The sequence below is a fragment of the Chlorocebus sabaeus genome, chromosome 8 (assembly GCF_047675955.1).
Source record: "Chlorocebus sabaeus isolate Y175 chromosome 8, mChlSab1.0.hap1, whole genome shotgun sequence".
NCBI lineage: Eukaryota > Metazoa > Chordata > Mammalia > Primates > Cercopithecidae > Chlorocebus > Chlorocebus sabaeus.
Genome location: NC_132911.1, coordinates 72,485,227 through 72,513,189, shown reverse-complemented (window position 1 = coordinate 72,513,189; position 27,963 = coordinate 72,485,227). Strand labels below are relative to the sequence as shown.

The following is a 27,963-nucleotide window of genomic DNA, read 5'->3' as shown; positions in this document are numbered from 1 at the left end:
CTTGTCATACGGGTCTTAGCTGTTCTCTTTGTATGGTTCATGGCTTCTTAATTGAATCACCAAAAAAAGAAAAGAGGTGCAGTAGGAAAGCCTATGTTATTTTTGTAGTCTAATATTTCCATTGATCACATTAAAAATTTGTGTGGATTAAAAATCCACAAACATTAAAAATATGATTTATTTCTTTCTTTTGTGATGGGGTCTCACTCTGTTGCCCAGGCTGGAGTGCAATGGCATGGTCTTGACTCACTGCAACCTCCACTTCCTGGGTTCAAGTGATTCTACTGCCTCAGCCTCCTGAGGAGCTGGGATTACAGATGTGCACTGCCATGTCTGGCTAATTTTTGAATTTTTAGTAGAGATATGGTTTCACTGTGTTGGCCACGCTGGCCTTAGGTCTTGAATTACTGACCTCAAGTGATCCAGCTGCCTCAACCTTCTGAAGTACTGGGATTACAGGCATGAGCCACCATGCTTGCCCAAAATATTATTTCTTTTTTCAAAGTTATGATGCCATATTGGTATATGTACATATTATTATTTCTAAGGTTATATAGTGAATTATTTATTGAGTTGAATTTTGAGTCACTTTGAAAGCTATTTAAAAGCTGCATGAAAATAAAATACATTAAGGCAGAAATGAAAAATAAATGGGCTGGTAATAGAAACATGTCAATTAAAGTAGCATTTTAAAAAACTGTTTTGAAGTAAATCAATGACAACACTTAACTTGGACTCTGGGCAAAATTTTATAAAATGGAACTGCTTTCTTTGTCTTCTGCCTCCTCTAAATGCTCTGAGATTATAAAGATTAATGTAAATTTTGATATAGGAAATGTCTTCATAACCTCAACCACTGGGGAAGATCACCTGACAATCATTACTCCAAAAAATATATTTACAATATTTAAGTTGAACATAAGTACCAAGCTTATATTGTATTGCTTCTCTAATAAAAGCATTTTCCTAATCATTTTTATTAAAATGACATTTTACCTTTATTAATGACAACTTATTTTTAAATATTAAAATATCTTTCTGGAGAGGAATTTTACCTCTGGCCATAAGTGAGTAACTAGTATCCTTCTTACCCCCAAACCACTGCCCTAAACAATCATAAGCCTGCCTAAATAGGACAAAATATTTCTTTTCATGTATTAAACAACAGGTAGCTCAAGGCCGCGATCCTTTTGAGAGGGGGAACAACCAAAGGAGACCTCCACACACACTACAGCTCTCTGATAAAAGCAAGAGGTATTTTTAAGATATGATCAGGGAGGTCAATAAAGTGAAATAATGGGCTTGCTGAGAGTTGGCAGCAAATCGGAGTTCAGGGTTGCATACATGGCTGGAAGATGTGCAGCGGGGTACCAGAGAAGAGTTAGTTGGGCAACAGCAAAATATATAAGGGATGTTGGCTTTGACCACAAGTTTCATAAGTCCACTTCATAACATATATGCCAAATCAGTTAATGCAAATTTACACCATGTGAGTAGAAGCACTTTGAGCGGAACAGAGAAGGTGACAGAGTGATTCCACTCTATTTGGAGTGGGTCATAACACACTTAGAGAAATGTAGTGACTTTGGTTTGCCACATCTTCAGTACACAGATTTAAAAATTCTATGGTGATTTTATGATGATCCCCGCTATTCAGCTTTTTAATAATTTAAGATTTCACACTCTTGTGAGTGTGATCAGGCCTGACCAAGATATATAACTGCCCTGAGCACCTTCCAATCAATAATCCTCAACTAATTATTCTATTTACTTAATGGGAATGGGAGAAACTAAAAAGTTTCTATTTCTTTATATAAAATGTGTGTGTGTATACAAATACACATGGAATATATATATTCCACTATATATAATATTTATATATATCACAAATATATATTTTGTAAGATGTAAACGATTAAATCTTACAAAACTTGGAAAGTTTGTGAAATGTATTTTTCATCTTACACCTACCTATTATCTAATCAGAATATCATTGTCCAGAATTCTAATGCAATGATTTTTAGGCATAGTTTTGTAATGCTTCAAAATATCTTCAATGAAATTTAAAAGTAGTACAAATTTATTCTCCTAAGTCAGCTGGAAAGAAAATTAATCTCAATTTAAAATTATTTTTGAAACTCCATACTGCATGTAACACTTTCATAAGCATCTCAAATCAAAAAATATTAGCAATAAACAAATTAAGTAAGAAACAAACTAGGTAAATAAGTCCTACAGGTAAAAAAAGAGGATACAAGTATTCTCAATATCAGTGAATAGGTTACTTTTTGCTATTGTTTTAAATAACATTCATGGATTATCTTTAAAGTACCTCACACCAACTAAGTTTTCTTTTTTTTTTTTTTTTTTTGAGTAGGAGTCTGGCTCTGTCACCCAGGCTGGAGTGCAGTGGCCAGATCTCTGCTCACTGCAAGCTCCGCCTCCCGGGTTTACGCCATTCTCCTGCCTCAGCCTCCGGAGTAGCTGGGACTACAGGCGCCCGCCACACGCCCGGTTAGTTTTTTGTACTTTTTAGTAGAGACGGGGATTCACCGTGTTAGCCAGGATGGTCTCGATCTCCTGACCTCGTGATCCGCCCGTCTCGGCCTCCCAAAGTGCTGGGATTACAGGCTTGAGCCACCGCGCCCGGCCCCAACTAGGTTTTCTTAAAACATTCCTAACTTAAACTATCCACAAGGGGGACATATTGTCAGACACTGCATATTTTCCAAACTGAAAGAAGCCTGTGTCAGCTCCCACTGACTCAACCCAACAAAGCATAGATGACGAGACATGGAGCTGCCCACTTCAATTTGTGAGTGGTAAATGGAGATTTTAGCTCAGTTTCTCAAAACATGGCCCAGAAATTAAAATTGTAGCAAACATTTTTGCTGCTTCTTAATACGTTCAGATTGCTGGGCGCCTCCTCTGACCCAAATCAATTCCTATGAAAACTATTGAGCAAGGTCCTAGAAGAGAACAGTCCCTAGGTAAACAATGTCCATTTCACAGGTGGCATTTCTTCACTGGTTTTCTAACAGGAAACAAGATAGGCTACATGCTAGTAAAATCTTCCAATTTTGTGAAATACATATAGTTGTACTCTCAAAATCAAGCTCTATCGTAATCAAAATTGTTGCATAAGGAACTGTTACATCCAGCTTTTAGTAAAAGAGAATTTATTATCCATTTTTCTCCCTTCAATTATTTAAAGTGAACATCAAACCTTAAAAACGCACTCCTCACCACTGCAATCTAAGCTAATGCCAGTGTATGTCATACGTATTCAATAAAATATGAAGCATGGTGGTGCTTGTTTTCTGGTGATTGGACCTAAAGCTTTTAAGAGACATGTTACTGTCACTTAAAATTCTTCAGCGCAGAACTTGCTGGTGAGTATTAAAGGGTGGGGGTTAGGGGGTACTTGATAAATATCCATTTGAGTTTATTTTCTAATTCTGTAGAAAGTTTACATATATTCCTAATTTTGTTATTATCACTTGGAAAGAATCTTGAGGATTTTAAAATAACAAATGAAAGCAGTATTTATTAAAAACAATTCTTTTATTCTCTCAGGCTAATTGTACTTTATACTCTAGGAGCGTAGAGAGCAAACACACATTCTAAATGTATTTATTTTATGATTCTTTTGATGCAATTAATACACCGCGTTGCAGAAGGTTTATGCTTCTGTCTTTTAAAAAAGTATATAGGATTATGTATAATCAATAATCATTAAACTAAAGGCAAAGAAATCTGGTAGCTCCATCAATTTTATTTCGCTCTTGCATAGATTGCCTTTGTTCACATTTTTGGCAGAAAAAAGAATCAATGCAATTGTAAGACTCTGCACCCCACAATGTGAGCTTCACTTGAAACAATGGTCGTATCGTCCAAGACAGATCATCGGTAAAGTTCGGCAGAAAAACTTGGGAGATCTTGCAAATCTTGTTATGTGAAGCCAGTCCTCCCAAAAGACCTATTCGACCACACCTTTGTCCTCCTCGTCCTTTTTTTGCAGGGTCATTAACTCGCATTATTATTATTATTATTTTTTTTTTTTTTTTTTTGTTCTCTGCAGTTCTCACTTGATTTCCTTCAGTCTTTGCTAGGTTCTCCGCGATCTCCAATGCAGCCTCTTCCACTAGACGCGATTCTGCCTCTCTCAGACGCTGACACGTAACCTCCCCCGATCCCCACCCCAAGCCCTCACCCAAGACCAAGAACAGCTACAACTGCTTCTGGGAGACGTGGGGGGCGGGGGCAAGACGGGAGCACCTCGCCCCTCCCGCTAACTCTCGCCGCCGGTCAGTAACCCCTGAACTGGATGGGACCATGGGAGTCTCTCCCCAAGGGCCTCCACTTCTGACCACGGCCCGCACGCCCCACCCCTGCCCAGCACCCTGGCAACCCCCGGGACGCTTTGCTGGTGCCAAGCTTCAATCTCTTGTTCTCATTTTCTCGTGTCCTCCCGCTCTTTCTTCTACTGTATTTTTGTCAATTCTTTAATGGCGAGGAAAAAAAAAAAAAAAAAAAAAAAAAAAAAAAAAAAAAAAAAAAAAAAAAAAAAAAAAACACCAGCTCAGAGCTATAGTCTCCTTCCATAAATACGTGTGTGCTTTTCAGAACCTTTCTCTGTCCCTTTCTCCTGCTAACACATGTGGGGTCTGCAGTGCAAAGGACTCTCCTTTCGTCCAGTGACCAATGGCAGTCTCTCAGTTTGCCAATTTCATTCATCACGCCCGCACCTACTGAAGCCTACTCCTCACCAGTTCAGCTTTCTTCCAGTTAATCGTATTAACTGCTAAGCACCTCCTCCGCCTTTTCGGGTTTTATTACCGCCCTCATTAAAAAAAAAAAGAAAAAGAAAAAGAAAAGAAAAGAAAAAGAAAAAAGAAAATCCAACACGAACACGCAAGACAGCGTGAATTCAAGAAAGAAAGTGTGCGTGTGCAACACAGTCTGAGTGTGTGCATCCGTATGCATCGCCTGCCTCAGCCTGCCCGGGTACTGAACATGTGGCTGAGAGGTGCACGACAGTCAGAGGGCTCAAACTTCCGCTGCCAGGCTGAGGCTGGGCCCTCCCAAGCTCACCTGTCTGCGTTCAGGTAACTGGCTAAGTGCCCGCCCGGCGGCGTTCCAGGACACCTGGCCGGGACAGAGCGAATGCCAGTGAACCCCAGGGCGCCCCCTCCCGCGCGTTCGTTCTCTAGCCCTCCTTCCCTGGGAGGGATGGGGTGGGGGGTGTTCTGTTTTCACTACTGCACCCCTTCCCCTAAAGACAACGGGACTACCCTCCTCCACAGCGCCTTACCTCAAACAGGGGACCGATCTTGTTCTTCTCCAGGTAAGCCTGGATCCGGGTTTGCGGATGAGACGCCATGGGGAGCAGATGGGACCGCGGAGAGAGTGCGGGGAGAACGCGCGGCTGTGCGCCTCCGCTGGGGACAACCCTCCTTTTACCCTGACTGGGGCCGGGACAGGAGCTCCGGAGCCTCGGCTGCCCTGCGTGGCTGGCTCGGCCCCGGCCGCGGCCGTGAGTGGCAGCCCGGGGAGCCACGCGCGAGTGGGGCGCTGAGAGCCGGAAGCCTGGGCGCAGCGCCGCCAACTCAGACAACTCCGAGGCTAGGGGAGAACTCATTCATCGCGTTCTCCGCCTCGCGCCCACCCTCGCCGCTCTCCGCAGCGCCAGGCGCAGTGGAGAAATTCGAGGCAGAGGTTCCTTTCTCCTCTGGGCGGCAGCAGCAGGAATCGGGGGCGGGAGGCGAGCCGTGCCGAGGGGCGCACGCGGGCGGACAGGGGACGCGGGGCTCGAACTCGCCGCCAGCGTCTGTGCGTGCGTGTGTGTGTGTGTCCGTGCGCGCGCGACTGTGTGTGCCTGCTCTCCCAGGTGACGGGAACAAACAGCCCGGGCTTCTTCCCGAGGCTGCTTGCTCTACCAGCCGCTCCCTAGCGACAGCGCCGCTTAAAAAGCCAATGGTGAAGGTGCTTCTTTCAAAGTGCACATAAATCTGGTGCTTGTTGGCTACTCCTTGGCAGCTACAAATGCAGTTCTAAAGGCGATCGTCCCCACCGCCCCTTCTGAGCCTCTCCTCAGCACCTTCTGCCCTGCCTACACTAGCGCGGGGGTTGAGAAGGGCAGAGTTGTGAGAAAGTGCGTGGGTTCAAGGGTTTGCCGCGAAAAAAGAAGTTGCCTTCGTTTTCAAAATCTGGCTTGGCCTGGAGCAAGTCGACGGGTGAATGCAGCCTGAGAACCCAGCTGAAAACTCCCAAAGTGCGGGCGCTCAAAGGCTGGAACCAGCCCTTCAGCATTTGACAGGGAGAAGAGAAATGAGCGAGCCAGCCCTCCCCTCCAAAGTTGGCCTTCCTAATCCACTCCTTGAGTCATGTCTGTATACCTATAACTGCATCTTAGACGCCACAGTATCCCACTTAACAATGTTTCCTCTAGATACTGCGTGAGCTGCTCAACTTTAGCCAATACCTTTCTTATTATGCAGGGATTTCAGAGTCGAAGATTTGCAGATAGCCCAGGCTTCCTCACAGAGCTCGCTTTCTTGTGAAACACAACACTGAGGTCCCAATGACAATTTCCCTGGCTCCTAATCGTGATATGCTGCCAAAATTAGATTTATTTTTAATAAATATGAATGTTCAGAATGATGGAAATAGTTTTCCTAAAAGCTGACTGCAGCAGTATATATTTTCTTTCTTTCTTTCTTCACTGTGTTCTGAATTTCTGTTACTCATAGTTTCTTTATTGGTGTTCATGCTTTCCTTCTGTATTTTAAATATGTGGAAACATGTAATAGTTAGATAATAGTGGAATATCCCAGGAACTATTGTTAATTTCGTATATTAAGATATAAGAAATCTGCTAGAATAGCTAGGAGCTTAACCATCCCTGATAACCTGAAATGGACATGATCCAGGGTGGAAAGATGTCCACATTAATACTTTTACAATCGGACTCATGATCTGCCTAGGGAGAGTTAAACTAAACAACAGTGAGGTGCCCAGGGTTGCCTCATGCTTTCCATTGTGGTTCGAAGGTATATTTGCTTATGTATTTTTTAATGTGTCTAGGATAAATTAAATAACAGAGTGAATACCAACATTTCTATTTGCTAAAAGGTATAGTGTAGAGCCATAAGGAAGGCCATCTATGACCCAACTAAAAAGCCTACTATTTTTGATACCACATAAGGTACCAAGATGGTACCCTTCCTGAAATCAAGAGTCTTTTTCTTTAAAGAGGCATCAGGAGGATGCTTCTTTAAATGAAATAAAGATACTTATTAAGTCTTCACCATGCTCAGACTATTGCACTTAGGGCTTTGAATAGAAGAGACAAAGCTTCAGCTGGCAAAATGTGTGTGTTTTAAAGAGAGAATTAAGCCAAGTGTAGAGGTTCATGTCTGTAATCCCAATTATGTGGAAGGATCACTTGAGGCCAGAAATTCGAGACTGGGCAACATAAAAAGACTCCATTTCTAAAACAATTTTGTTTTAATTAGCTGGGCATAGTGGTGCACACTTATAGTTCCAGCTTCTGGGTAAAATGAGGCAGCAGGACCCTTGAGCCCAGGAGTTTGAAGCTGCAGTGAACTATGAGTGCGCCACTGCTCTAGGCTGGGCCATACAATAAGACTCAGTTAAAAGAAAGAAAGGAAGAAAGAGAGAGACAGAGAGACAAAGAAAGAAGAGCATCATGAGGATATGCACACCCACTTATGTATGTTAAAACTCTGAGCATCCCCAAATTGCACATTTAAAATTCAGGGAGTATTTTCAAAGCTTTTCAAGTTCAACATTAAATATTACCTCCTTCATAAAGCACTTCTTGGTTCTTTCTACTTATCCCTAAACATGACTTCATTACTACAGTAAATATTTATTGCGTAGCTTCTCGATGGCAGGCATTATGTTAAGACTGAGAATTCAAAGGTGAAAGGCTTTGTCTTTGTCCTCAGTTGCTTAGTCTTGTTGAGGCAATCGGCATATATATAAATAATGGCATTAGATGCTGGGCATGGTGGCTGACACCTGTAATCCCAGCACTTTGGTAGACCAAGACAGGAGGATCACTTGAGCCCAGTAATTTGGGAGCAGCCTGGGCAGGATAGCAAGACCTCGTCTCTATTAAAAATAAAATAGTAGTCTCAGCTACTCATGAGGCTGAGGTAGGAGGATCTACTAAGCCCAGGAGTTTGAGGTTGCAGTAATTGCACCACTGCACTCCAGCCTAAACAAAGCAAGATTCTATCTCTTTTAAAAAAAAAAAAAAAAAAGATAGCATGTACGGAGGCACAGAGACACACAACAGGCTGGTAGTTAAAGATATGTAAAGTACATGTGGAGGAGTATTATTATCATGTGAGGTTAAAAATGTAAGCAGAGTTCAGCTCATTAAAAGTCTTAAATGCCTTGTTAAGAACAATCGACTTACATCTTGTGGATAATGAGAAGTGATTCGTTAGGCTACAGAATCTGTAACAAATGATGGGGTTATTGTTAGGACTTAAGATGTAGGGTTAAAGAGGATGGGATGGATTCCAGACATAGTTAAGGACTAATGTGTTCATTAACTAAATGAAGGATGAGGTTAGAGGAGGAAATCAAAGATGACACTATGATTTCTAACATGAAGCTAAGAGATGACAAATTATTTACCCAAGTCACCCAATTTATCATTGGTAGGACAAGGTTTTAGTTCAGGTTTTTCTAACTCTAAAGCTGAAGCTATTTCCCGTCTCTATCCTGTAACCTGGAAACTAGTCAAAAATTCGAGTTTATAGATATTAGCACCCCTTTGTGGGAACAGCTATGTCTCATGACTTGACACATGGTACATACTTCAGAAACAGCAATTAAATGAATGAATTGAATTTTAGAATATCAATTCAATCCAGCTATGTTCTTTCAGTCTAAACTTTGCCTCTGACTCATGGCATTTATACTCTGTTTTGTTTCCTTTAGTCAATTGCATGCATATTTTGGTCCCTCTTTTAAACTGCAAACTCTCTAAAATCATGAACTGTATCTTAATAATTTTCTTATACTTTACAGTGTGTAACACAGTATATTTTCACATAGTTAGGTTCGTCATGAAATATCTTTAATTAAGATCCTATTACTGTATGTTTTAAGATTTGTATTACATAGTCCCTTTAATATTGGCTGAAAGGTAACCATTGTCTTGGATTGAATTTATCAACCTTTTTTTCTGCACATATGCCATGGTACCTTTATGATCCTTTCCCCATTTTTGGCTTGAATACAGCATGAAAAGGCCATTTTCAGTGAGACTGTTTTGATCTCATTGTGTTACAGAAGTGCCTGTCAGCATAATTTACAGATGTACAGAATCCAATTTATAGAATGCACTAAAGCCATTGTCCAACTCCATTTGTAAGACACCTTGCACAGCTCCTTACACAGATAGGTTTCAGAGAGATGAGGGAACAATGGTGAAGTCCAGTTGACCCAGTTAGGAAGTATTAGCAATGTAATCCATTGAAATTAATTAAATATTGAAGTCAGAGAGCAGAATGTTCTCTATGGATTTCTTGAATTTAGACTTCTATCCCTGAAGCATACTTATCCTCTTTCTGTTTCTCTTTCACCTTGCCACTTTGTAACAAAAAAGAAAAATTATCTTTCCAAGGAACCCAGCACATATGAATAATCTGGCTGTAAAAGGGAGGTGCACATAGAGAGTTAGTTTTCTTCATTTTTGCCCGAAATGCCTCTCACAACTAATGCAAATGGACTCACATACAGCATTTACTATGTACTAGGTATTGATAACAGCACTTTATACACTCCCTCAACTCATTTAATTCTCAAAACAACATCATGAAGTAGGTACTACTATTATCCCCATTATTTTAGATGAGGAAACTGAGATGCTTACCAGATAAGTAACTTGCCCAAGGTCATAGCTAGTAAGTAGCAGAGTATCTTGAACCCCAATGGTGTATTAAACTCCCAAATCCCCACTACCAAGGTTGCAAGAGTACCACTTCCCTTTGTTTTGCATTAGTTCGGAACAAGCTGCGTTTTGATGACTAATTCGACTTCCCCAGTGTGTGGGTATGGGAAAGGAAGTAGTATGGGTAGCAGATAGCAGGGTAACTTTCTGGCTCCATACTAAATGAATATGTTGTCTATTGTGAGTTTGAATAATAGCTAATCAACCACCTTGGAACTGATTTTTTTTTTCTTTTTCGAGACAGAGTCTCACTCTGTCCCCCAGGCTGGAGTGCAGTGGCACGATTATAGTTCACTGCAGCCTCGACATCCCAGGCTCTTGCAATCCTCCCACCTCAGCCTCCTGAGTAACTGGGACTATAAGTGCATATCACCGAACCCAGCTAATTTTTGTATTTTTTGTAGATACAGAATTTCACCATATTGCCCAGGCTGGTCTCAAACTCCTGGCCTCAAGTGATCTTCCTACCTCGGCCTCCCAAAGTGCTGGGATTACAGGCACGAGGCACTGAGCCTTGCCCTGATTCTAACTGTGTGGAAAATATCAACTTACTGGATCTACTAAATTGACAGCTCAAATAATGGTGCCAGCTTGTGAAATCCTGCCATTCAGCCTTCTGCAATTACATTTCTATCCCTTTAATTTCTACCTTTACTTATTAGGTTTTAGTATTTATTTTTTAATTTTTTAATATGTGGACTGTATATAAGCAATCTCCATCTAAAAGACTTTATGTCAATATGTTTTATAACATGTTAATTTTTGTTGTTATGAATCATTTAAAAGAAGTCTGTAGATATCAGACTATATAGATACCCTTGATATTAATTGACCATAGTCTATTATCCCTGATACACTTCTTGCTTATAATTTCTGAGAGCATATTGTCTTGATTTTTCAAGAGTCTTTGTTGGAAGGAAAAATACAAACCTTCGGCCATGAAAACTGTTATAGGATACTGTAACATGATACTGAATTTATTAAAAAGAAGGAGGAAATAAGAGCAACTAAGCAAACAAAGGATGATGTCGTAAGGCAAAACAGTGCTACTTGGTGTGCACCCTGGGGAGCCCGACACTCTGCCTAGGACAGGATGTGCTATTGCTCTAGTCTCACTATCAAGGAATAAGCAACATGGGACCTATTTCTCAAACTCAGATCTCTGTAAATGCCAGCTAATGTTTGGTCATAATGAAGCGCATCACAACAACCTCTGCACTAAGGGTTAAAGGTACTTTTAGCACAATTAGTGGAACCACCATTACCTAGAGGAAATTTACATTTTAAAAATAAAATAAAATAGAAGGATGACTTAGCTTTCTGCAAAAACACCCTGGAAACTATAATACTTAAAGTAGTCAGCAAACCTCTTCCTCCAAAGCAGATGTTGTTAGCCCATTACCTATGGATAAGACCCACCCCTCAACCCTCAGATAGTCTCAGTCCTGGGAGACAGATAATTTTGTGATGTCTAAGGATATGCTAAGTTTCCACAAAGGTCAGGGAAATACACTTACTTATTATATATCTGTCACAAAAGATTTATGTTGGGGTCATAAAAACCAGGAACTAAACTTACTAGCTTTGTCTGGGAGGATTAGGAAACCAAATATTCAATGAATGAATGGATGAATGAGTGGAGAGATAGAAGAATAAACAAATTAAAGAAAGAATGAATGAATTAAATACTGGTAATTTATTAAGTAACTCAGAGGCATAATTAAGTTCTCCCAGCCATTTATACTTAAGTTCCTTTTATAGATACATAATGAAGTATAATTAATTTTGTTTAAAAGTATCCTATTTTTGAAGTACTTAAATGTAGTAAATGTTTCAGTAAGATAACAGCATTGATTTGTCTTTATGTCTTTCTCTGAGCCTCTCCTCTTCAATTTGTCGTTTTTGTCTTTTTCTTTTTCCTTCTCTTCCTTTATTCCTTCCTGTCTTTTTTAAGGAAGTTTCACTTATCTTGCAGCCTAAGCCTGAAATATTTGTGCACAATTGTGATGTCTAAAGACAAACTAAGTTTCCTACTGAAGCTGATGAAAAATATTTTCCACTACATTCAATTTCTAAAAAATATTCTAACATTCTTTTGTCTGTAAAATCTTACCCTTGACACTTCATATTCCTAGGCATATTTTTATATCAAATCATTGCCACCAAACCCAAGATTTTATATATCTTAGGATGGTTATTTTCCACTCTCAATGCATATTGACTCATATGATGTGATTTGCCAGAGTATTATCAAAAGAAAATCATTTTTTTCTCCTTTTCAATCATTAGCTTTAATAAAATGACATCATATTAAACACGTGTCTTTAATAAAGCAATGACAGTAAGAATATTTCAGGATTCAAACAGGACAAGGAAATATGGCAAATCGTATACATTTCACTGATATTTAATTTCAAAATAGTCTCCCTCCAATGATAAATTAAAATTAGGTAGCAACAGAATGGCATCTCATGGAATGAAATATATGATAAAAGTTTTCTAAAGTGTGTTCTCTCTGGTCCCCAGAACAAATTATCTTTCTTTGCATTTGTTCAGAACTTGTGCTGATATTTAGGTGCCCTTTGACATTTTTATCTCACTTGGAGTGTAATTTTCTCGAAAACAGCTGAACTGGCTCTGGTGTGAAACTTGAAATTGAAATATGGGTCAGTTACTTGCTGACAAGTGTGTGACCCATGATTGCCTACAATTCACTCTGCATTTCACAGACGAGAAAACTGAGGTCAATAGCATTCAATAACACACCTAACTAGTTGATGGAAAAGCCAAAATTCAAATCCAAATCACTCTGATTCCAAAATATTTGTTATCTTCTTTTATTACACAGGGCCAGTTTCAACTGCTACTGTTTTGAATACGTTTAAAATACATTATTCATGACACTTGTTAAAATGTAAAGTAGATTTTACTCAGGACCATTGCAATAAGTATGGGGACTACTGCTATGGGGTTTTGCAGTAAGGGACAGAGATTGGGCTCAGTTCAAAACACAACAAGAAAAAGTGAGACTTCATAGCCAAAATGAAGAGTAGAAGTCATTGGATGAAAAATTTTTAAGAGGAAATATTAGGGATAAGTGGGGGATTGTGGCTAAACCAATTTAGCAGAATTTTTGTTAAAACTGGGCAATGCAAAGATGGACAAAGCAGCCCAAAAGTTGAAGTCAAGTTGAGAGGAGTATTAAGAGGAGCCTGACTAAAGTATGGTCAAGGAGAGACTCTTTGTCAGGATCCAGTAACACTTCAATTTCTTTATATTATTATTATAATGTTTTTACATTCAAAGGTATTTGCATCTAGAAGCATAGTTAATAATGCTGTTTAATGGACTCGTAATGCAACTGATCAATCTCATACATTTCAACAACATGAAAAGGTACTTGCACATTGTAATATACTTGTTGTTACTAATTTCTTACTGATAATTTTTTTTAGAATACAAGAAGTGATATTGGAGAATACTTAAAACTTACAGACTCTGGAATATGTTTTAATATCTTAAAACCTTTCTGGCTATGGAGACTGCCCCTTCCAGAACCAGTCAATTCTTAGAGACAACAAAGAACTCAGGAAGCATCGTCTTTGATGAAAAAAATAACCAGTCCAGGGTCACATCTCGTCTATCTGACCTGCACACTCCAGGAGACAATATTCCTCTGCCTCAATCATCCCAGGGTCAGACACTAGGCTACTAGAGCATACCCATATAAATTAGGGCCCACCGATGAGTAACCATTACATAAAAGAACACAGAATAGACTTCCATAGATTTGAATCCTGGTTCTAGTACATACCAGCTTTGAATTTTGGCAAGTTCCTCTCTAAGCTTCATTTCTCTCTGACAGAGAATTAAACAATACTGACAGGCCTCTACCAAAGAGTTGTTGTGAGGTTTGCTTGAGAATATGTCAACACGTAGCTCAATGCCTACCGAGGAGTAAATGCTCAGTAAATATTACCTATGTCATTGTTGACTACATTGGAAGATATTTCAGATGTTATTCACATTTCCTCCTCTTCCTTTCCCCCAATTTAAAGGGAAGCAAAGTCTGGCCACAAAAACATCTGACTCTCTCATTTGTCTTATCTCTAGTCTAAAATAGCTTCCATTTCACCATTGTGTCACTTAAGAAAAATTAGAGATTTAAATGACCAGTTGAATAAAGGTTATTATTTAATAAGCTGATGGCCTTCAAATGCCAATATCAAAAAAAGAGAAGAAAAAAAAATCTAGCTTGAAAGTAATTATTGACATCCCAATACATTTAAAATTGATGATACATATTTATTTCCAAACTCAATAAAAAGACATTAACATATCACAAACTTCCTAAGCCTAGTTTAAAAAAATATATATTCTTATAATTAAGATCATTTAATACCCAGTATTGATGAATTTGATTTTTGATGTGCATGGATTATATAAAAACAGCCAAGAAAAGTTTGAGGGTTTTTAATGATGTTTTTTCTCCGTCCCAAACTTCTGCGATCTGAACACCCTTGGTTGTGTGGTAATCCTATATAAGTTGGTGCATATTCTAGAAAGAATCAGCTTTACACTTTAAAAAGGAACTGGCACAAACTTTCATATTGTTAACTCTCAAGACCACACTTCAGGCTCAACCAGTCTCTGCACTCCTCTTGGTTTCTAAAAGAGGAGCCAGAGCCCCAGTTTGCTTTCCTTGCTTTCCTGTTGCTCATGGTGACCATTTACTCTTTCTCCCTTTTAACTTTTCTCAGACAGTGACTGTACAGCAGTGTGTGGTTTGCCACACTCATTCTTCTTTTACTGCTCCTAAGAAAAGAAGACACAGCTCTTTTATTTTACTACCTTACAACAAATCATAAGCAAGAAAATAATCTGGGAGAAACACAGGCTTAAAATGACATCTTACCACTTCTATTCAACATTGTATTAGAGGTTCTAGTCAGGGCAATTAGGCAAGAAAAGGAAATAAAAATCATCCTGATTGCAAAGGAAGAAGTTAAACTATCTCTATTTGCAAATAACATGATCTTGTGTGTATATAATCCTAAAAAAAATCCACCAAAAAAAAAAAAAGAAAAAACTATTGGAACAAATAAAGGAGTTTAGAAAAGTTGCAGGATAGAAGATAACATGCAAAAAGCAACTGTATCTCTATACATATTCAATGAACAAAAAAATCCCATAAAATTAAAAAAAAAAAATGATTCTATTTACATCAGCATCAAAAAGAAGTGAAAAGCTTAGAAATATATTTAACAAAAGTAGTATGGACCAGATGCGGTGGTTTATGACTGTAATCCCAGCAATTTGGAAGGCCAAGGCAGGAGGATTGCTTGAGATCAGGAGTTCAAGATCAGACCAGACAACATGGCAAAGCCCTGTCTCTACGAAAAATACAAAAAATTAGTCAGGTGTGGTAGGGCATTCCTGGCGTCCCAGTTACCTGGGAGCGGGCCTGGGGAGGTGGGGGATGAGGAAGGGTGAAGGGGACAAGGCACAGTGCTGAGGTGGGAGGATCGCCTGAGCCTGGAAGGTCAAGGTTGCAGTGAGCCATGTTTGTGCCACAGCACTCCAGCCTGGGCAACAGAGTAACATCTTGTCTCAAAAAAAAAAAAAAAAAAAAAAAAAAAAGTAGTATAAAACTTATTCTCTGAAAACTACAAAACATTGGTGAAATAAATGAAAGAAGATCTAAATGAAAGATAAAATGTAGCCCTGTGTGGTGGCAGGCGCCTGTAGTCCCAGCTACTTGGGAGGCTGGTGTGGGACAATCGCTTAAACTGGGAGGCAGAGGCTGCAGTGAGCCGAGATTGTGCTACTGCACTACAGCCTGGGTGACAGTGCAAGACTCTGTCTCAAAAAAAAGATAAAATGAAAGATATTCTGTGTTCATGAATTGGAAGACTTACTATTGTTAAGATGGCAATGCTCCCCAACTTGATCTACATATTTAATACAATTCTCCTCAAAATTCCAACTGGATTTTTTTGCAGAAATTGGCAAGCTAATCCTGAAATCATATGGAAATGCAAAAGACCCAGAATAACCAAAGCAATCTTGAACAAAATTGGAAGACTCACACTTCCAATTTCAAAACTTACTACCAAGTTCTATAGCAATCAAAGCAGTGTGGTACTGGCAGAGGGACAGACATATATATCGATGGAATAGAATTGAGAGTCTAGAAATAAAGTCTCACATGTATGGTCAAATGATTTTAGATATGAGTATCAAGACAATTCAATAGAGAAAGAATAATATTTTCATCAAATTGTGTTCAAACAACTGGATATCTACATGTAAAAGAATGAAATTGAACCTGTACTTCACACTAGATACAAAAATTAACTCAAAATGGATCAAAGACCTAAATCTAAGAGCTAAAGCTATAACTCTTTTATAGGAAAACAGAGGCATACATCATGGTGACATTGGGTTAAATAGCGTTTTCTTAGATATAACACCAAAAGAACAAATGACAAAAACATAGATGAATTGGATATCATCAAAATAAACACCTTTTCAGGCAAAGAACACCATCAAGAAAGTGAAAAGAAAATCAAAAAATGGGAGAAAATATTTTCAAATCATGTATCTGATAAGGAACTTGTGTCTCCAATATATAAATAACACTTATCACTCAATAATAAAGATGACAAATGGCCCAATTAAAAAATGTCAACGTGGCTGAATAGTTATTTCTCCAAAGAAGATATGCACATGGCCAATAAACACATAAATGCATGCCTAACACCATTATCCATTAGGGAAATGCAGATCAAAACCACAATGTGATCCCACTTCACACTCACTAGGATAGCTCTACATAATAAAAAAGACGGCACTGGCAGTGTCCAAAAACTAGAACTCTTATAAACTGCTGATGAAACTGCTTTGAAAAAGTCTGGCAGGTTCTCAAAAGGTTAAATGTAGACTAATTTAGTGATCCAGCAATTTCACCCCCAGGTTTATACCCAAGAAAAATGAAAATGCATGACCACATCAAAATTTATATATGAGTATTGGTAGCAGCAATATTCATAACAGCCAAAAAGTGAAAACAATCCAAATACCCAAATGTCTATCACCTGATAAAAGGCTATATAAAATGTGGTATGTCCATATAACGAAATATTATTTGGTGATAAAAATGAATGTAGTACCGATACATGCTACACCATGGATGAACCTTGGAAACATCATACCAAGTGAAAGAAACCAGTCACAAAACACCACATATTATATGATTCCATTGATATAAAATAACCACAACAGGCAAGTCTGTAGAGACTGAAAGTAGATTAGTGGTTGCCTAGGGCTGATAGGAAGGCAGGAAGATGTCGCAGGGTGACAGGTGTGAGGGCAGGACAGTAACAGGGTGGAGGAATGGACATGACTACCAATGGGCTTACAGTTTCTGTTTGGTGTGATGAAAATGTTCTAAAATTTATTTTGCTGATGGTTGCACAACTCTGTGAATACAGTAAAAGCTATTCAGTTGTACACTTTAAATAGGTGACTTGTCTGGTATTTGAAGTATATCTCAATAAAGATGTTATTTTAAGAATTAACAAGGATGGGCATGATGGCTCATAACTATAATCCCAGCAGTTTGGGAGGCCGAGGTGGGAGGATCACTTGATCCCAGGAGTTTGAGACCAGCCTGGGCAACATAGCAAGCTTTTGTCTCCACAATAAAGAAAAATTTAGCCAGTTGTAGTGACGCACACCTGCGGTCCCAGCTACTCGGGAGGCTTATGTGGAAGGATCGCATGAACCCAGGAGGTTGAGGCTCCAGTGAGCCATGATTGTGCCACTGCACTTCAGCCTGGGAGACAGAGTGAGACCCTGTCTCAAAAAAAAAAAAAAAAAAAAAAAAAAGATTCAAGAGTAATTGTTAATTTTTGTTGATTCTAAGGTCCTCTTGGATCCTGGATTTTTTTTTTTAACTGTGAAAAAAATATGTTGTTATGAAACACACACACACACATATACAATTATAAAAAGATTTCAAAAAGGAGCTTTCATTTAGTGAGCCACAAAACGGAGCAAAAATGCAAGTTTGAAAGCAAAGGGTAGTTTAATAACTATGCATTAGTTTGAAGCTATGTGCATCTGTGTGGCTTCAGAAAAGGAGACACTGGATGAGACCAGAAAGAGGCAAAAATGCGCTATGAAGAGAAAGAGAGCTATGTCGAGTTGATTTGAATTTTGGTGAAATAAACAAGACAAATAAACACAATTCTGTGTAATTTTTGCCTTAGTTTGCTTCCCACCTGTACTTGGGAAATATTCTGTAAGAACTCCTTCTGTCTTTCTTGCTGTGCATGGGCTCTGTGCTGAGGGTTTGCCTGTGTGCAGAGTGGGAGCTGGGCCAAAGGGAAGCCAATTACATCTCCAACACTGGTGTTGCTTTCATTTGTGAGAGGAGTAATTAAAAGTCCTTTTTGTTTTGTCCTTTCTTCCTTTCTTGAGGTTAAGGATTACATTTTATAAAAATTGTTTCTGATCCTCTACAGTTCAGAATTAGACTTTGTTGGGGTTCAAAAAACGATAATCCAAAGTATAGCACTTTGGCCTGCTAAGTACTTCCAACTAAAGCAGGGGCCCCAACCCCCAGGCGACAGACCAGCACCAGCCCGTGACCTGTTAGTAATTGCACCTCGCAGGAGGAGGTGACCCGCAGTAAGCAAGCAAAGCTTCACCTGTATTTATAGCCACTCCCCATCACTCGCGTTACCGCCTGAGCTCTGCCTCCTGTCAGATCAGTGGCAGCATTAGATTCTCATAGGAGCATAAACCCTGTTAGGAACGGCACATGTGGAAGGCTCTAGGTTGCAAGCTTCTTATGAGAATCTAATGCCTGATGATCTGTCACTGTCTCCCATCACCCCTAGATGGGACCATCTAGTTTCAGGAAAACAAGCTCAGGGATCCCACTGATTCTACATTATGATGAGTTGTATACTTATTTTATTATATATTATAATGTAATAATCATAGAAATAAAGTGCACAATAAGTGCAATGCGCTTGAATTATCCTGAAACCACCCCCTCCCCAGTCCATGGAAAAATTGTCTTCAACAAAACCAGTCCCTGGTCCCAAAAAGGTGGGGAACTACTATTCTAAAGGACATCTGAAGGACCTCGGAAGCAGTCTCAGGACCAAGGTCACTCTGACCTTCTCCTGCCCTCCTACCTGTCACGCCTGAGTCTCCCTGGAAGCAAGTCACAGAAACCAGAATTCCTCTTCCCCAAGGCAGGTCACAGAAATTAGAACCCTTATTGCCCAAGTCAGCCATGAATACAAGGAATAACCTACAAGGAATACAAGGCTAACCTTCTCCCCTCCTACCTTTCTGTCTAGGTGCTGGCCATAAAGGAATTCTCTGACCTACCCTTGTCTGATAATAGGTCATAAGACTCCTCTTGTAGAGGGTTCTTGCTCCATACCCAGGTGGAGGGAATGCCACTGAGAGGCCAAGAAGAATCTGGACAGGGCTTGCTGGCTTTTCTCATTTCAGTCTACTGGATCACACCCTTTTTTCCAATGACCATTCTATACAGCTATTCATTCTTCATTCAACCTAAGCATAAAAATGGATGTTTTCTTCCTGTATCTTTGGATCTTCATTCCAAAGGCTTTCGTGTCACATAAAACTTTAAGTCATTTTTTGTGTGTGTGCTTTTCTCCTGTTGTCTTTTGTTATAGCAGTGTTGGCTGGGACCCTTATGAGGAGTGAAGAAAGATATCACACGCTTTTCACCTCTACAGCTCAATACTGCAAATATCCTGCAGCTTGTCTTGCTTTTCCCATGAAAGTAAAACATTGAGAATTATCCCTGATGATATATGTCTGCGGTACATTGATTTTCACTGTTCTGCATATTCCATTGTGTGATTAGAACAAAACTCATTTATCCATTCTCCTGTTCCAAGTTTTTACTAATGCAAACAATGCTGCAATAAAATTATTGTTCATGTCTGAATTTTTGCATGGCCTAGAATTTCTCTGGGGTATTAATCTGCCAAAGGAATTGCTTGGTCATAAGGATGGACATGTTCAAATTCATCAGGCATTGTCACATTGCTTTTCAAAGCAGTTGTATAAATTTATCATTCTTCCCACAACTTTTGAGGGCTTCTGTTGCCCAAATCCTCATACCAAAGAAATAACACTCTAGAAGATGCAGGTTTCAGTCCCAATTCTCTCCATCTGTACACCAGTATTAAGTTTCAGCACCTATGTTACTTAGAGCAATAAAGATCCCAGGGCAGACACAGTGTCAGCTCTGCAGTTCACTGTCCTGATTTTTAGTTTCTTCTTCATTTCTGGCCCAAGGCAATTTTTCTGCCTTTCTTAGCAATTCAGCCCTGCATTTATAAGGATGTTAGTTAAAATTTATTGAGCAATTCTTGGTGTTGGTAGCTGGAGGGTTTTCAACTTATCTGTACTGCCAGGCCCTTAAATCCCTACCAGTGTTTTAGCACGTGACCACTCTTTAAACACTCCCCAAATTTTGGATAACATGAAGTAAGTAGAATCAAATTAGCAGCTACAATGAGCTAAGGAACTCTCTTCCCAGGTGTTCATTAACTTCAGCATGGCATAACAATTAATGGTAAGGACTCTGAAGCCAGGTTGTATGGATCTAAGTCCCAACTGTCTTTGACTTTGGGCAGTATACTTCATCTCTCTGGGCCTCAGTTTCTTCATATGCAAGATGAGGATGATGGCAACAGTACCTATTCAGTAGGGTTGGTATAAGGATTCAAAGAGTTACTAGTGATAAAAATGCTTAGAATTGTATCTGACACACAGCATGTGCTATGTAATCAATTGATGCATGAATAAAATGGAATAATGAATATTAGACATAAATTTTTGTATGACCTATATTATATATTCTGCGAATATTTTAGTAATGATTTTTCCTTCAATCCCCAGCATCAGCGATCTAAGGTTGGTAACATAGCACTACTTTTCACGTTTAATGATTCTAATAATAAATTGCTTTTACCTAAAAGCATCTCTGTGTCCTTTTGAATACCAGCAAAATGGCTGGTGTCCATTGCAGAAAATTCCTTCCATCATGGAAAGAATTCCCTGCTCAAACCAAGCTGTTATACAACCTGGGAGCAAGGGTGTTGGGAATGTAAAGAGGGAGAAATGAATAAATATGAGGAAGAAGGACAAGAGAAATACAGACTTGTTCTTCCTCATAACCTGGTGGCGTCCAGTTGCCAGTAGCAGGATGCTGCCCAAGGAGCCTCTTCTTTCCCTTACTCCTCCCAGCTCCGTGCTTCAGTCACAGAAACTCTGTGCTCACCACATGTGCCCCGCTGCTCCTCTAGATTCAAAGAGGCGAATGGGGCAAAATATTGCAAAAAGCTTTCTTTTTGTCTAGAGTAGGCAAATTCCATATTCAAGGATGTCCAGGGTGTGAGAATCCCATGCCTCAGGGATCTGAGCCATCACAAGAATGGAATATTAGAAAAGAATCCATATGACACTGTTTATTCTGCTATTGTGTCATATATTGTCATTATCCTCTTTCCACCCTTTCATGCCATACACACCTTAATATTTTGTACTTCCCAGGCCTACAATATACTTTATTTAAACTGAAATAAACTTATTAAGGTTCACAACACAGCCCATACAGCAAACCTGATAATGTCTCACAATAATATGAATTTAGATGTAACATGATAAGCAATTAGTTCCCTTCTCAGCCAGCACCCATTCTCAAACCAGGAAGGTCAAGTTCAGTTCTCTTCCTGGGGCTGTGGGGGATGAAGTGATTACCTCATGATTGTTTTGCATTTTCTCATATACAGAGAGATGGACATTATTCTAATAATATGCAAGTTTAATAAATATCATTTTCTTTCTTTTTTCACACCAGACCTGGAAAACTGACTAGAAAATTTTGTTTGCAAAAATGGTTTGCAAACTGGGCTGGGTGTGGTGGCTCACGCTAATCCCAGCACTTTGGGAGGCCCGGGTGGCCGATCACTTGAGGTCAGGAGTTTGAGACCAGCCTAGCCAACATGGTGAAACCCCTTCTCTACTAAAAATTTAAAAAAAAAAAAAAAAGCCAGGTGTGGTGGTGCACACCTGTAATCCCAGCTACTCAGGAGGCTGAGGCAGGAGACTCTTTTGAGCCTTGTAGGCAGAAGTTGCAGTGAGCTGAGATCATGCCATTTCACTCCAGCCTGGGGAACAAAGTGAGACTCTGCCTTGAAAAAAATATGTTTTTTTGCAAACATGGTTAGTCATTTTCCTTGACTAAACTTTTGGACCTCACTTACAGTTTTACAGAGGGGTGGGGAGTGTTACTCTATTTCTTCATGAAGAGAAAAAAGAAAACTCTTACCAAACAAAACAGAAATCTGTTTTGATTTATGTGGTGGATCTATCAACCTCTTTCTCTATACTTTTTCTGTAACTGCCCCAAAGGTTCTCCTTGCTCACTCCACAAACGAAATCAATTCACAGAGATCATGGCGTTGCAATGACGTGAGTTTAATTGACATGAGGCTGGCCATGTCACGTGTATTACTCAAATCAATCTCTTCGAAGGTTTGGAGGTTAGGGGTTTTTCAAAGATACTTTGGTGGGCAGCAGGCTAAGGTATGAGGGTTGATTGGATGGGTCAGAGATAAATCATGGAGAATAGAAGCTGTTCTCTTGCACTGAGTGAGTTTCTGGGTGAGGCCACAGGACTGATTGGTGGGTCTCAGTGGAGCCTTTGGTCATTACAGGTGCAGAAAACCTGAAAAGACATCTCAGAAAGCCAATTATAAGTTCTACAATGGTGATGTTATCTGCAGGAGTAATTGGGGACGTTGCATATCTTGTGACCTCCTGAATAATGGCTGGCAATCATTCATGTCTACACCTTAGCAGAATTCAGGCCCCTCTAATCCTCCTGGCCTGGTGATCTCTCACTAGCTTTACAAGGTGGCTGAATTTTGGGGAAAGGCTATTATCACTTAAGCTATAAACTAAACACCTCCCACAGTTAGCTTGGCCCAAGCCCAGGAATATTTAAGTGCAGTTTGAATGCTAAAGGCAAGATAGGGGTTGGCTAGATCAGATCTCCTCCACTGCCTTAATTTTCTTTCTGTTGTAACTTTCGCAAAGGCAGTTTCATTTCTACCACACAGATTTCGGGATTCAGAAATACTTGGTTTCACTATTATTCTGGGCACAGAAGAACCTTGTGAGTCCTGGACCTTTTATTATTTATTTATTTATTTAGATGGTGTCTCACTCTGTTGCCCAGGCTGGAGTACAGAAGCGCCATCTTGGCTCACTGGAACCTCTGCCTTCACTTCCGGAGTTCGAGCAATTCTCCTGCCTCAGCCTCCCTAGCAGCTGGCATTACAGGTGTGAGCCACCTGGCCCGGGATCCTGGCCTTTTTAAATCAGGTATGGGCATATGACTAGTTCTGGTCAGTGGTTTGTGGGAGGATGTGTTATGTGTCAATTCCAGGGTGGAACATTTGATTGTGGGAGCAAGACCTTTGAACTGTGCTCTTTATCTGCAGTAGTGATTGCAGATGGACAGGCGGAGATAGAATCTCCTTCATCTGCATCCCTGAAAGACTAAAATCAGGGGAGTCCTCACCCACCCCCTATAGGTATGTAGATTACATAGAAAAGAAAAAGGTTATTTGGGGCTGTTTGTTAAGCACAGCATAACAGCCTGTGCTGTTAATAATCATGCTGGCTCAGACACGTGGGAAATACTTTCCCTGTGATGCTGACCTGTCAGAATGAAAATAACACTCTACATGTGAATCTCAAAACCTGAATTACATTCTTAGGTGTGCTTCTCATTACGGATACAGCCTTGAGCAAGTTAATAATTCATCAAAAATGTGTTGAGCACCTACTGCGGCCCAGGTGTGTCTTTGTCACATCTGTCTCCGGGCCTTGGTTTTGGCAACTACAGAATTAGAGAATTTGACTAGATTTTTAATTTTGTGATTTTAGCATTACTATAGTATTACTTTGTGTCACTTGGCTTATTTATTGGGCTTAAGCATGTTTTCCAATGTCACCTCTGCTCCAGATCTCCTTTTTCCTAATCTCGTCTTCTGGGAGAAGATAGTGCCCCTTATGCTTATGCTGCAATTAAGTAACCTGTGGAAGAGGCTTATGCGGTGACATTAGGAAAAAAGGTCAGCAGACTGTATCCTTTGAGCCAGATCTGTGTTTTACTGGTACACAACTGTGCTGTGCTGTTTATTTATGTATTATGCATGGCTGTTTTCACTGTACACTGGCAGAGCTGACTAATTATGAAAGAAATAGAATTCCCCACAAAGCCAGAAAGAAAGAAAGCAAGGAAGGAGGGAAGGAGATAGGGAAGGAGGAAGGGAAAGAAGGAAAGAAGGAAGGAGGGAAAGAGAGAAGGAAGGGAAGGGAGGGAGGGAGGGAAGGAAAGAGAGAACCTACCTACCTAAAATCTGGCCCTTCACAGAAGTGTGCTGACTGCTAGCCTGGAAATATCTCCATGTGTTTACTCTAATTTCTTATTTATCTGTTGTTACCTGTATAACCTTCTAGAACTCCACTGATACTGCATTTGCTAAGGTGGACTAAGACCTCCTAACTAAACCTAATAAACATCTTTCAGTCCTTTTGATATAGGAGTTAGAAAGAAATTATTTAAGCAACTGCTGCAATCTCACTGTGACTCTATTGAAGGGCACAGCAAGGGAGAATGGCAATAAATTATTTAGGAAATACGTGTTCAGGGTGGAGCACAGATAGCATCGTACATCAAGGAAAGAAGTTTAGGCTTTATTTTGTAGGCAATGGGACAGAGTAATGTTTTTCAGCTTACGGTGACCTGCTCAGACTAGAGTTTTATGGAAATCAATCCTGTAGCAACTAATGTCCCTGATGTATTTTGTTTGATCTATACACAACACAATATAGCATATTTACATTTCATTTCTTCTAAATAAACTCAGTACTCCATAAAAATTTATTCTATACTTGTGTACTTTTCATATTTTCACTACTCTCAAGTCAATTCCTTGAGGAGAAAGAGTTCTAGAAAATATCACTGAGTTTTTTTACATGAAAAAATTATTATAAAATATACATTGCTTCACTTAACTTTATGCTTACAAGTTTATGACTAGTAGGCTTAACTTTTCCATTGGAAAAAAATCAAGATTATTATATATGATGACATGAATTTTGTAACTGCCCAGTGGGTTCTTCCCACTGCACACACAAAATCAACTCACTTTGACCATGGCATTGCAATAAAAAAGAGTTTCATTGATACAAGGCCAGCCGTGCCACACAGGAGATGGAGTTATTACTTAAATCGATCTCCCCAAAGGCTTGGAGGCTAGGGGTTTTTCAAAGATAGTTCGGTGGGCAGGGGGCTAGGATGGAGGCATGCTGATTGGTTGGGTTGGAGATAAAATCAAAGGGAATGAAAGCTATCCTCTTGTGCTGAGTCAGTTCTTGGGTGGGAATCACAGGGCTGGTTGGTGAGTCTAGGTGGGGCCGTCCTGTTGTCAGAATTGCAAAAATCTGAAAAGATATCTGAAAAGGCCAATCTTAGGTTCTACAACAGTGATGTTATCTGCAGGATTAACTGGAGAAAGTATGAAACTTATAACCTCCGGAATAATGGCTGGTAATTATTGAGAATTTAAGCCCCTCTTATCCTCCTGACTTGGTAGTCTTTCATTTGATTTATAAGAACCGGTTAGTTTTGGGAAGGGCTATTATCATTTAAACTACAAACTAAATTTCTCCCAAAGTTAGCTTGGCCCATATGCAGAAGTGGACAAAGACAGCCAGTCTCTTAAGGCTCGAAGCAAAATGGAGTCAGATGTCTCTTTCTGTCATAATTTTGCAAAGACAGTTTCAATTTGAGCTAGAAGAATGAATGTTCTTTCTCAACAATAGAGAACATGCTTGATGGTATTATTTAATATAACTACACTTAAATTTTATTTTCTTATTCGTTAAACAATCAAACAGCTTTATAAGACATGATAAAAGCAGCCATCCCCTAGTTCCTTCTTCACCCCTGATCTGTGATCTCCAGAGGAAATGATGTTCAATTCATCTTTATGGTATTTATCAAATTCCTCAATGATAATATAGAATATTATTTCTTAGTTTTTTCAATATTAGTATCTACTGACTTCATACTATGGAAGATGAGGATTGAGTTCTATAATGTACCCTTTCCTATATTTACCCACTGTAGTTATTGATTTTTTGATTAATATTCCATTTGACATCATGATTTGCATATGATAATCCATAGCTGAACCACACACTCATTAGTGAAGGAAGCATTTTTTTGTGTAACACTTTCGTTGCTTCACTTTAATCAAGTCCTATTGCTTGTTTAATTCCTTTCTTATGTACCTTCCACTGATTTTTGCCCAAACTCCCACCCATTTGTCTAAATAAAACTCCCCACAACCTGTTCATAAACAGCAAGCAAATGTGATTGTTTTGTTTCTTAGAAGAATCCTTCTAGAGTCCTTGGATACCATTGCTCTAATTGGGAAAATTTGCTTCCTGGGCCAGCTTCTCTTCATTATCCTAGGATTTCCTTTCACCATCATCTCAGGAATTCACTTCACTCCACCCTAAAGTCGGATTTCCTGTTTCCCAGAAAACAGTTCATACTTCTTTCTTTCTTGGTTTACAAGTTTACTTCAGGTGAGTATCACAGTAGACTACTGACAAAGGGTGCATGAAAGATCTTTTTTTTTGAGACTTTTGCATCTTTTTAAATGTTTTATTATAATCCTACCACTCGACTATTTGATAATAAAATGCTAAATTGAAAATAATTCAGAATTTGAAAGGCATAATTCCATCATCTTTTGACAATAGTGCTGTAACACCATTCCAATCCCCAGTTTTTGTTGACAGCTTGCTTCCACCCCCTCTTCACCCCACCCTCCCCACTCTGCCCTACTCCATCCTCCATCCCCTACTCCATGCTCTGGAAGCTTTCCAAATAACATCTCTGTCCCAAGGTTCTGAAGTGTCTTGGTAGGGGTAATATCTTTCCTCAATCACTGTGATAGTGTTAGAGTAGGTAGCTAGCCAGACATGAGCAGGACAGGAGAGAGTCCCCCACCTCCCCACTCCACCAGGAATGTCAGGCGACCATCAGATGATAGTCAGGTGGTTGTTAAACTCTCTAAAATAATAATCGGTAGCAGCCAGCACCAAGGAAGAGCGGGCTCCCAGTAGATAGAAAACACCTGAAGCTAGTGATCAGCCGCTTCCCGATAAGATCTTAGGAGTTGGGTGATTGGGCTCAAGCATGCACACTAAGAGGCACAGTAGGTAGAGTTTAACTGCTATATGACCTCCCTCTGGGAACACTTGACTGGTAAGGGGAAAAACACCTCAAGTGAGCATGCGCACAACTTCAGTAAACACACTGCACATGTGGCGCCTCCCATGTGCTGGCAGGCCACTGCACGTGCAGACAGCCCATCCCAAGGGAAGAATCAGGGGAGAGAACAGACATAAAACCCTGGAAGCATGCCAACATATAAAACCCCATGTCAAGGACTAAATGGCACATTTGGATCTCTCAAGTCACCCACATGGCCCTCTTCCAAGTGTGCTTAACTTTCTTTCATTCCTGTTCTAAAACTTTTTAATAAACTTTCACTCCTGCTCTAAAACTTGCCTTGGTCTCTCACTTTGCTTTATGCTTCTCAGATAAATTATTTCCTCGAAAAGGCAAGAATCAAGTTGCTGCAGACAAATATGGATTCATCCCTGCTGACATACTTTGGTGCTGTTATTACCAAAACACCAGGGGTTCGGTCTAGGTTCTGCTACTTGCCACACAGAAAGCCATGCACTGAGATGACAACTATTGACGAGGAAGAAGACTTTAATCAGGTGCTGCAGCTGAAGAGATAAGAGCTCAG

General features: G+C 39.7%; 1 protein-coding gene and 1 long non-coding RNA gene across 7 annotated transcripts in view; one reads left to right on the top strand and one right to left on the bottom strand.

Annotated features, from left to right (window-relative positions):
* Window positions 1-6,382, bottom strand: part of C8H8orf34 (chromosome 8 C8orf34 homolog) — a 480,957-nt gene extending 474,575 nt beyond the window's left edge. For all 3 annotated transcript variants that reach the window (XM_008000806.3, XM_008000808.3, XM_038000419.2), the window contains exon 1: window positions 5,315-6,382. In XM_008000806.3, coding sequence (XP_007998997.2) covers window positions 5,315-5,641 — 327 coding nt within the window. In that variant the 5' untranslated portion in view covers window positions 5,642-6,382. The remainder of the gene's footprint in view (window positions 1-5,314) is intronic.
* LOC119624918 (uncharacterized) overlaps window positions 4,555-27,963 on the top strand; it is a 36,202-nt gene continuing 12,793 nt past the window's right edge. The window contains exons 1-4 of one of the 4 annotated variants that reach the window (XR_012093708.1): window positions 4,555-5,347; window positions 23,274-23,443; window positions 24,090-24,198; window positions 26,527-27,934. This is a non-coding gene — a long non-coding RNA (uncharacterized lncRNA). Of the gene's footprint in view, window positions 5,348-23,273; window positions 23,444-24,089; window positions 27,935-27,963 lie in introns of all 4 variants that reach the window. The other 3 variants (XR_012093709.1, XR_012093710.1, XR_012093707.1) reach the window with 3 other exon arrangements.